Below are 10,187 nucleotides of genomic sequence, written 5' to 3' on the forward strand. Positions count from 1 at the left end.
CGTTAAAAACTTTTTTTTTTTTACCTGAACTGTTCATATTTTATTAAAAAATTGCAAAGTTACGTTTGTTTCCCATGTTCTGCATTTTTATTTTGTTGTGTTTTATTGTATGCATTTTTGTATGCGCATCCATGTGTGTATACGGACAATACAAGGTGTAAAAATAACTTGCTTTTGCGAACACACCAATGTGCATATTGCTGCGCGTCTGTGGCAACTTTCTCGTTTTGCTATGCTTCGTTCAGCTTTACTTCCTACGTGTCACCTCTCCCGCACGGACGACTCCCCATTGCCGAACCATGTGAACACACCTTCGCACTGTGGTGAAGGGTGCACCAATTTCCCCTGAAAAGGGAACCAAGTGGCAACACAAATAGCCCAGTGTTTCCCGAGTTGTTTCTCTTTCACTGCTTGTATGAATTAATTTGCACAAAAAATAGGAAAAAGAAAAAAAAAAAAAAAAAAAAAGAGAGAATCACGCCTTTGCACCCATCATATAATGACAAAGCACATTCATACAAAGCTTCCATTCACTGTTCCTTTGTCCCTTGGCACACAATTCGTGTGATGAAATAGAAGCCCTTTTTTACAAAGACCGGAAATGAACGCACATGCGTGCGATTCGGCACATGTATATGTACATACGTACGCATGCATGTCCCTTTCTAATGTGCTGAAATGCGAAAAATATTGACCTACCTGCTGACGCTTAATTGGCATAAGAGAAAAAAAAAAAACTAAATAACGTACCTCGTTGCAGCGCAACTGTAGGAAGATTTTTTTTCTTTTTTTCCCCAATTCGACTTCACGCCCGCACCCTACAAAACGAACTGCGGGGTTTAGTATGCAAAACGGGGGCAGAGAAGGCGGGAACGCATCACCAATTTTTAGCTGAATGAGAGGGCTGGAGAAGTAGATAAGAATAGGCACATAAGTAATGATCCTGCGTGGGTGCGTCTCCAGCGCAAACGAAGAATGAATATTTTCGAAGAAAATGAAGCGCATGAAATGGGGTTCCAAGCGGACGGTGGCTTCCAACCCGATGGCGACCTGCTTGTAGATAACCCCAACGATGAGCAAGGGGCATTTTTCCCCAATAGCGTGAACAGCTATAATGCAAAGAACGAAGCTCAACTAAGGGATTCCGACCTGTTCCTAACATTGAATAACAATTTTGCACCCAGCAACAACTCCACTTCGCAGGAACCCATTTTGAAAGAAGGCGAAGTGGAAGCCCGTCCGTGCAAGTACCCGGATCCCACTTCGCAGGATGTGTTACATTGCTATAAGGCGAAGGATCATCCAGACGAAAAGAATTATTTGTACTCTTTGCACAATAAAAACGAAGCACCTTCCATCGAAATGACGTATGATGGATTTTTAAATGACAACAACTATTGCAAGTCTAGGAGTATGTCAATGAATTTTACTGATCCTTCGGACGACTGTGGCGGGAGTTCTGATCCTCCGGGGGGGACATCAAACGACAAGGCGGATAGCGGGGAAGGGAATAATAGCCATGATCAGCGTGATAATCAGGAGGGTGAAGCGAAAGTAGATGTAGATGATGAGACGAATAACAACGGCAAAGCGAATGAACATGTCGAAGTTAATGAAAGTGACAAGATCCCCTGCGATGGAGACAACGGGAAGGACGACAGGCCAAATGATAACAACGGCGATGGAAACCCAGGAGGCAGTGATAGTAATGATGACGGTGATGAGGATGACGACGAGGAGGGAGAAGGTAATGACAGTAAAGAGGCAAAAGAAGGTAGTGAAGGTGAGGGAAAAAAAGAAGGTAGTGACAAGGAGGAGGAAAAAGTTGATGTGCACAACTGCGCAACGAACGACGGTGGTGAGATAAATGGCCACGATGATAACCCTCAGGAGGAAAACGAAGAAGGAGAAAAAAATGGTCATAAGGAGGAAGGGATAGATGTTGGCGTCGATGGGGAGAAGGCCAACCCAGTGATAGAAGTCGTCCCAATAGAGGAAGTCACTCCAGTAGTACAAGTCATCCCAGTGGAGGACCTCCAGAGTGAGGTAACGAAACTGAAGGAGGACATAAAAAATATGAAAAAGGAGAAAATACACCTCCTGGCCAAATTTAAAGCGTACACATTGAACAACAAAAGGGAGATCGAACGGTTGGAGGGGGAGTGCAAAGGTAGGGAGGACGAAGTTAAAACGCTGGACGAGGAGTGCAAAAAGAAGGACAGTCAAATTGAGCAGCTTATGGACCAACTTGCACAGCTCAAGGACCAACTTGCGCACCTGCAGGAAGAGAAGGCAAAGATGGAGAGGGAGGCGAACACCCACGCTGAGGAGGTGAAAAGGTTGCAAGAAGAAAACGATTGCCTGAACGAACAGATAGAAGAAGAACACGCAAAATTGGAGAAGCTCCAAAGTAGTCTCGATCAGCAAGACGCGGAAGGGAACAAATTGAAGTTGGACCTCCAGGATAAGGATGTGTTGTTTCTCTTTTCCACTGGGTCGGATCGTCTCGTCTGTTTTACAAAAAATGGGGAGCACCATATCGTGGATGAGGAGTTGTTCAGGCAGAGTTACCCCACTGTGAAAGTGCCTACATGTGTGCAAGACGAACACCTGAACGAGTTAAAGGAGCAATCCCTCCAGGTAGAAAAAATTGCAGAGGAGAAGAACCTCGTCGAAGAGGAGAAGAACCGCGTCGAAGAAGAGTTCCTCGCGTATAAGAACAAGGTAACCGCCCTGATTAACGAAACAAACGAAAGTTGGAAAAATATAGAAGAGAAAAATGACACCATACAAAGACTGAATAACTCCCTCTTGAAATACGAACAGGACATTGAGTCATACAAAAATGAAGTTTCTACCATGACGGAAAAGTACAAGGTGCTGGAGGGGCAACTTTGTAGAGAAAAGAATATAAGGGAGCAACAGAACGTTGTCCTAGCTGATTTTAAGAAGCAGATGCAAAAGGAGAAGGCGGAAATAAGAAGAAAGTGCAAGGAACAGTATGATGAGGAATGTCAGCAGAAGGTTAACGAGGTGAAGGCCATTTTCAGTGAAAAGGAGGCGCTGCTCCAGAACAAAATCCAGTTGCTCCTCCACCAGGTGGATCGGATGGTCTTCTCCAGTGAGGAGAAATCGAAGGAGCAGCGGGTTCAATCACAAACGCAAACTGAACAATCAGAGGAGTTGACGCCGCTAGGTCAATTGCTGCCTCCTCGGGATGATTCTACAAACGACCTGAGTTGCTCCACCACTGGAGAGAAATGGCGAAGTGGAGGGGTTCAGGAGAAGAGGGACTCCCAAGAACCAACCCGCTCAGAGATTGACTGCGAAAGTAACGTTGACTCCGTTCTCCTTACAAAAAACAACAAAAGGGAAAGCTTCCCCCATCCCGACGCTGCCAACCATTGTGAGGACAAGAACGATGACACCACCAAGATACCCATATATCCAAACGAATACAAAAAAATCAGAAAAAAATTGGATAAATACGAACTGGTCATTAGCAAAGAAAAGAAGGACAAAAAAGACCTATTAGAACACATCAACGTTCTGACTAGCCAAATAAAGATCTACGAATCTATTAGTGGGAATTGCGAACACGTCTTATACCAGAAGAACATTTTGCAAAACTTCATCGCGCAGATTCCTTCTAATATAAAAATTGATGACTACGTTTCGGTCATTTACAACACGTTTAATTTCTCGGCGCAGGAGATCGAGTTAATAAATGCCAAGCGTGCTAAGCGCTGATGTACCTAAATCGGGCGGCATTTTTTTTTTTTTTGTCCATTTTGCTCCTCACGTTTGTGTTGTTCATTCGGGGTTCACCACCTGCATGTGGTCCCCACATCCCTTGTTTTTGTGCCTTTTTTTTGAACAGTTTTTTTTTGTGTGTGTATGCACGTGCCTATATGCCTGTCTTGTGCGTCATTTTTTCTCTTTTTCCATCCCTTCTATTTGGCATCTTCACCGGATAATGTGCCCCAGCGCCGCCGGGACAAACAAACACCTGGTCTGTTTTAACATATTCACCGCGTAGCCAAGCGGGTCTTCCCATTGGTGGCCAACATGCCAATTTGCAACATGCTAATTTGCAACATGACAATTGTCAATACGTGAAAGACGCGGAGGCGCATGCCGAGTTCAGCGGCCTGCTGAATGCGCCCGCAGAATGCTGACGGGACAAAAAGTTGTACATACTACTTACGTGCACAAAAAGGATAATCAGCGCAAAAGGGATAAACAGCGCAAAAAGGAAAAGTGCTCACAGAGGGAAAAAATTCGACTGCGTAGAAAAACCTAGCTCGCGGCGATGGGTATACTTATACATGAAGAAATATGAATAACGAAGAAAAAGAGGCACAACATATAGTACGCACAAAATGGGCAAAAAATGCGGAAAAAAAAAAAATCACTGTCACCGCGTTGAGTAGACCTGCAGTTGGGGACACGACAAAGGGGGAAGTTAAAAAATCAGTGGAACGCAGGGAGCGATCCGCAAAATGGTTGGTGGGGGTATCAAAAAATGACAAAAAAAATTTCCTAATTGGGTGACTTCAGCGTGGTGGAGCAGTTCCTCAGTCTGTCTATCAGTTTAATCGTCAGCTTGCCCGCCGATGTGACGACGCCTAGTTGGAGTCCTTCAGCGTGGTGGTGGCCCAGCCATAGAGAAAACCCAACAGGAGGATCAAGAAGAAGCAAATCATCACGTAGTTAATGACAAAGTTGTCAACCACGGAGAGGAAGAAGATGGTGAGAATTACAAACACGAGATTGACGAAGGACATGAAGAGCCCCACGAAGTTGTAAATGTCCGACTTAGACTCCCGCACGTATTTTTGCAGGTTTCGGGAGAGCCTACAGGGGGGGGAAAAAAAAACAGATGATTCAGCAAATGCAACGTCGAAGCGATCAAAGGATTGGTTAGGGTGCGCGTTGCGGGTGTCCGCACTGAGGGGCAAAACTTACGTGGTCTTCAAATTGGTGGAGAAGAAAAAGTAGAAGAGGCAGCATAAAATGTAGAAGATTAGAAAGCTGTAAATGTTCAGGTGGTTGATCATCAGGAAGGGGAAGAAGAAGAACAGGAGGGAGGCTCCAGACAGGATGATTCCGCTGCGGGGGGAAAACGGTGAAACGGTTAAATGGTAAACGATTGAACGGTGCAGCAATGAAACGACGCCACAAACATGCTACGCCGGTCATCCCGTCAGGGAACTTACATAAAAACGTCCTTCAGCGCGATGATGTTCCTCTTGTTGGAGTAGTAGGAGATATTTTCAAAGCACTTGGTGAGGGAAATCAGGATAACCGCAATGAGCAGCTGCACGAAGATGTTATTGACGTAGAAGAACTCACACACGTAGATCGACGTCAGGGGGATAAGCATGAGGATCATGATGTCCTCTACACTGTTCAGGAAAGAGAGGGAGCAAATATAAAAGAGGAGCGTGTTCTCATTCTTGATGCGAAGGATATTATCGACCAATTCGTTAAATTGCTTTCTGTATTGGCTCTTCAACGACATCTGCTCGAACCCGCTATAATGTTCATACTCAATATTCGATCGTTCAGTCAGGTACTTCTTCGTCTGGTCATTATAAATGTTGGGGTAGGTACTGTAGGTTAAAGTTTTTTCCTCCTTGTTGCTATGTCTGGCGTAGTACTTTTCAAAGTCATCCTCGTTATCCCGGTGTTGGTCGTTTTCGTCTTCCCCTCCTCTGTCTGCTCGTCGATTGGCACGTCTCTTCATGGCACCTGCATCTTCCTCCTCATCGTCATAATTGTCATTCTGCAGCTCACCCCGGTCGTAGTTGCCCGCTTCGACCATGTCTTCTACACTTTCGTCTGCCGTAACTTGCGATTCCAGGCAGGCAGAATGGCGCTTGCCGGAACTGCGCTTCAGTGTGTTCTCAGCTTCCTCCAACCCGAGCGTGTATACCACCAAAGAAATGATCGTAATGACGGCAAAAATTAATGACGACAGGTAAATGAAGACATCCCTGAGGTACGGCTCGTTAAAGAAATTGCTAAACAAATACATGACAAATATAATCAATGGATTCACCACAATAAAGGATGCGTCGAAAAAGAACTGGTGAAGGGTCAGGAACTTCCTCTTCGCTCTCTCATTAACCTTCAGGTGATACTTCTTCGATAGAAAATCTATTCCGTTATTGTCTATGTCGATCAGGTTGGAAATATTGACCTGTACATTATCGATCAGCAGAAGGAGAGTAAAAAGGAACTCGTAAAAGCGGTTCACGTAGTACTTCTTTATTTCATCACGGTAGAGGGTATACAGAAAGGGGATGCAGAAACCCCATACAACCAGCCTGACTGTGTTGGTAGCTATTAGGAAAAATTTGACGCTGCGCCACTTCACCAGATATATCGATATGGGTGTGAAAAGGAAAAGTGTCAAAAATGACACCATTCGGTATACGTAAAATATGGAGAAATGCTCGAACAGGGTGAATAGCATAAATGAGGTAATGGCCCAATGGAAGGACGTCCTAATGATGTTTAGCACCTGCCCAATAATATACTTTTTCAACACGTCGTCACTGAAGAGGGAGTCGTCATCTATACTAGACGTGGAGTTCACCTGATCTGATGAAGCGTAATTTATTTCGTAGAAATCGTTCTTATTTCCATAGTGGTCTTCTCCACTCTTTTTGGATCCTTTTTTTTTTTTTAAATTTTCATAAATTGAATTGTACACTTCACTGAATTTCTTGTCATCTACACTTTCTTTCTTCTTCCTCTTCCCCCTTTCCATCATTTTTTTTTTTTTCTTATCCATTTTTTTCAGCTTCTCCTGGTTGAATGGGGCTTCGTTCTCCTGTTCGTCATCGCTATGATCGGGGTGGTTGCTCCATCCTGGATTGTCCCCCTTTACCTCATCGTGACCGTGGTTTCCATATCCACCCCCGTTTTGGTGCATCTCCCCACTTGCACCCTCCTGATTGGTTCCACCTACTCCCTCGTCGAAGTTGTTAAACGAGCAGTAGGGGGTGTTCTCCTTCTCTCCTCCGTTTTTCTTCTCCCCCTTACCCTTACTATATATCCCTTCGTACTTGTTTTTTTTTTTCTTATTTGGCACGTTACGCAGGAGTTCGTTGTTTAAGTTATTACTGTAGTTCCCTTCATATGGGTAATCACCCGCAACTGCCCCTTCCTCCTCTTGATTATTCTGCACGTTCGATGAGTACTCCTGTTGGTAGGTGGCCCCACCTTGTTCCCCCTGTTGGTAACCTCCATTGTCGTAATGGCCACCCTCGTACTCCTCATTCGAGTGACCTGCTGTCTTCACCCCGTCGTCCATTTCCGCACCATGTATGGCGTCTTCCTCTCGGTAGATCCCTGACATGCCTGCCTCGACGTACGAATCCATTGGTTTCACCTGGAGTGGCCTAATTTGCTAGGATCCCTTTCTGCACGTTCCTGTTAATCCAGGCCACTCCTTCAATGTGACCCACGTTTCGCGCTGACCTCCTTAACTTGATCAACCGAACGTTGCGGTAGGTGCACTCGCACTGATACACTGGCATATGGAGGAACCCCCCTCGATGACACAGGATAAGACAAATTTGAAAGAAGGTGTTGTCCTCAGGGGGGTCTTCACAATGACTGGACTGTGCAATGATGTTTACAAGCAGGAGCACATGCAACGCGTACAATATCGGCAGAAGGCTAATGACAAGGCAAAGTTAGCTCCTTCCGTCCGTCCTCTGCATCGGCAGTGTTCTTTTCTTCCTCTTGGCCGTTTCCCTCCCGCACGATGCTGGGCGAACAGCTTTGCTACTCCTCGGCCGCTGCCCCTGCTATGCATACAACTGCATGAGCACATATAACTCTCACGTACTTTCCTGCGCGAACTTGACTGAACATATGACGCATACGCAGGGAAGGAAATGGTACATAAAAAGGTAAAATATGAATCCTTTTACCAACTTTTCTTTTTCCTCCAAATGTCCCTATTCCGCTGTATATCATGCGGTAAAATATTAATATATGTAACGGAAAAAAAAAAAAACTTCATTTGTTATGTATGCAAATTTTTTTTTTTTTTTTTTTTTACAATTATCGCTTCCCCGTGGAAACCACAATTTTTCATGCGGGAAAAAAAAAAAAAAAAAAATAAATTGGGGCAAAGACTTCTCCTCGTGGAGAATTCCCCTTTTTCGCGCCAGGGCCGACGCCGAAAAAAAATAACTGCATACATAACGACAAACATGCACAGAGGCACTATTTGCCCATTTGGGGCGGAGCAGTACAAGCTGAAAAAACCGTTCCCCACAAGTTACAATAAGCTGCAACCTCGTGGGCAACGTTTTTTTCTTATCAGCTTCTGCCTGGTCATACCTTGTATAGAAGAAGCACTGCGAAGTGATTCATGTACGGCGTAGGAACAACCACGCATAAGGCACCCTTTATCAGCAAAAAGAAGAATGGCACTGGGGAACGCTTAAAATGAGGCTTCTATGCCCCCTTCAGCCGAGGCGCCCCCCCTGGGTGGTAGTACATTAAATTGAACGTTCCGACTGGAGGGTGAAAATTGGTAGCATCCCCGATCAGCAGCAGCATATGGGCCCCTCACGCGATACAGCTTAAACCTTAATGCACGTATTCTATCCGCTCATAACACTCTACTGCGGAGGGGCGCCTTACCGATCGCAGCGTGCATATATATCTGCTCATGTGGGCTTGTTTTTAAGGGTCGCCCTTTCGGAATGCTATTTCACCGCACTGGGGGAAAAAGGCCATCCCTTGCACGGCGATTCAAATTTAAATGGGCGCATATTAACATATTCATATATATACTAAAATTGCACTTACCCATTCGGTATATCTTGCATTTCCCTTACATGGCAAATAAAAAAAAAAAAAAAAATATATCTTCTTTTTCCCACTTATTGAACTCCCCCCCTTTCGGTAGCATTCCATTTTGTGGCTCCAAAAGGGGAAAATGGAATAAAAAAAAGATCCATCACAACAATACATGTCCACGGCGAAGTAAAATCGGAGGGAGACTGTGGAGGACCGCACTAAGACGCCAGGAATGTATTTCTTTCCAAAATGGCACATCATAAGGAGGAAAAAAAAAATAGAATAAAATAAAATAAAAAACAGACCCCCCGGTGTTATCTCAAGGCGGGGTTCCACACACGGTGTATATATGTGCATATATACATACATGCATACGTAGGTTCGTATTTATGTGCATACGTGTCCTTCCATTTGCATGACTCCTACACAACTGCACAACCGAAGGATGACGCAGGATGGCGTTCAGGTTTAAGCGGGAAGGCTGCTATAGCAAAAACAGGCTGAGCGAGCTCTTCCGCAAAAACCAAACCTTCGTCAACCAGCTCATGTACGATGTGACGGCCTTCCACTACGAGAACTACATGAAAAATAAAATTCGCCAGAGCATAATGAACAACTACAACAGTAAGGAGGAAATGCCAATAGGGGCAATGGGCAATGAACAATGGAGCGAAGGGGCTAAAGCGACAGTGAATGTCGCTATAGACGTGTGTGCAACTTCCCTATCCCGTCCATAGCTTTGTGAGGGACTATTTGGTTAACCCCCCCGACGAGTGTTAAGAGTGGAGCCCTGTCCCATAGACCCATATGCTGTATATATATGTGGCGCATATTTTCTCGCCCCAATTTGACCACTGACTCAATCTTCTCCATCCCGCAGACATTGAAAAAATACAGTCCATGCTAAGCTTGATAAATGGCGATAAGGAAAATGCCTTCAAAATTAAAACTGGTATGTTCTACGCGATGGCCGCAACAGAGGACGTACTCGCTGGAGTTGCTGCATGTGACCAACAACGTATCAACAATGATACATACTGCTCCCTATAACATGCTTCCGTTTTCCAACCCCTTATTTGCATCCCCCCTAGGACACTTCTTCTTCCGCACCGGAGTGCCAGTTATAACGCCGCACATCCAGCAGACCAACGAGTTCGCAGAAAACAACAACTACGTGCACAATTTTAAAACCATCAAAAAAAAGTACCTCAAAGATGCTTACGATTCGTACAAACACAAAATTGGCGGTACCGACCCCTCCGTTCCCGTTTTCTACAAGCATAAGTGAGAACGGTATGTAACTGTTTGCAAAAAAAAAAAAAAAAAAAAATGTGCGCTGATTGAGATGACGTAGCTAG

General features: G+C 44.7%; 3 protein-coding genes across 3 annotated transcripts; 2 read left to right on the forward strand and 1 right to left on the reverse strand.

Moving 5' to 3' along the window:
- Positions 1-975: 975 nt before the first annotated feature.
- PCOAH_00019830 (Uncharacterized protein) lies at positions 976-3,750 on the forward strand (the record flags this gene model as incomplete). Its single annotated transcript, XM_020058792.1, has 1 exon — positions 976-3,750. One exon carries the CDS (start codon positions 976-978, stop codon positions 3,748-3,750), a length of 2,775 nt encoding a protein of 924 aa, XP_019914375.1.
- Positions 3,751-4,628: 878 nt separating this feature from the next.
- PCOAH_00019840 (Uncharacterized protein) lies at positions 4,629-7,393 on the reverse strand (the record flags this gene model as incomplete). The annotated part of the gene is made up of 3 exons (XM_020058793.1): positions 4,629-4,857; positions 4,969-5,112; positions 5,220-7,393. 3 exons carry the CDS (start codon positions 7,391-7,393, stop codon positions 4,629-4,631), a joined length of 2,547 nt encoding a protein of 848 aa, XP_019914653.1.
- A 1,617-nt stretch (positions 7,394-9,010) lies between these two features.
- On the forward strand, positions 9,011-10,137 carry PCOAH_00019850 (Uncharacterized protein; the record flags this gene model as incomplete). The annotated part of the gene is made up of 4 exons (XM_020058794.1): positions 9,011-9,140; positions 9,209-9,453; positions 9,710-9,781; positions 9,921-10,137. 3 exons carry the CDS (start codon positions 9,285-9,287, stop codon positions 10,115-10,117), a joined length of 438 nt encoding a protein of 145 aa, XP_019914357.1.
- Between the last annotated feature and the right edge of the window lie 50 nt (positions 10,138-10,187).

The sequence above is a fragment of the Plasmodium coatneyi genome, chromosome 8 (assembly GCF_001680005.1).
Source record: "Plasmodium coatneyi strain Hackeri chromosome 8, complete sequence".
Taxonomy (NCBI): Eukaryota; Apicomplexa; class Aconoidasida; order Haemosporida; family Plasmodiidae; genus Plasmodium; species Plasmodium coatneyi.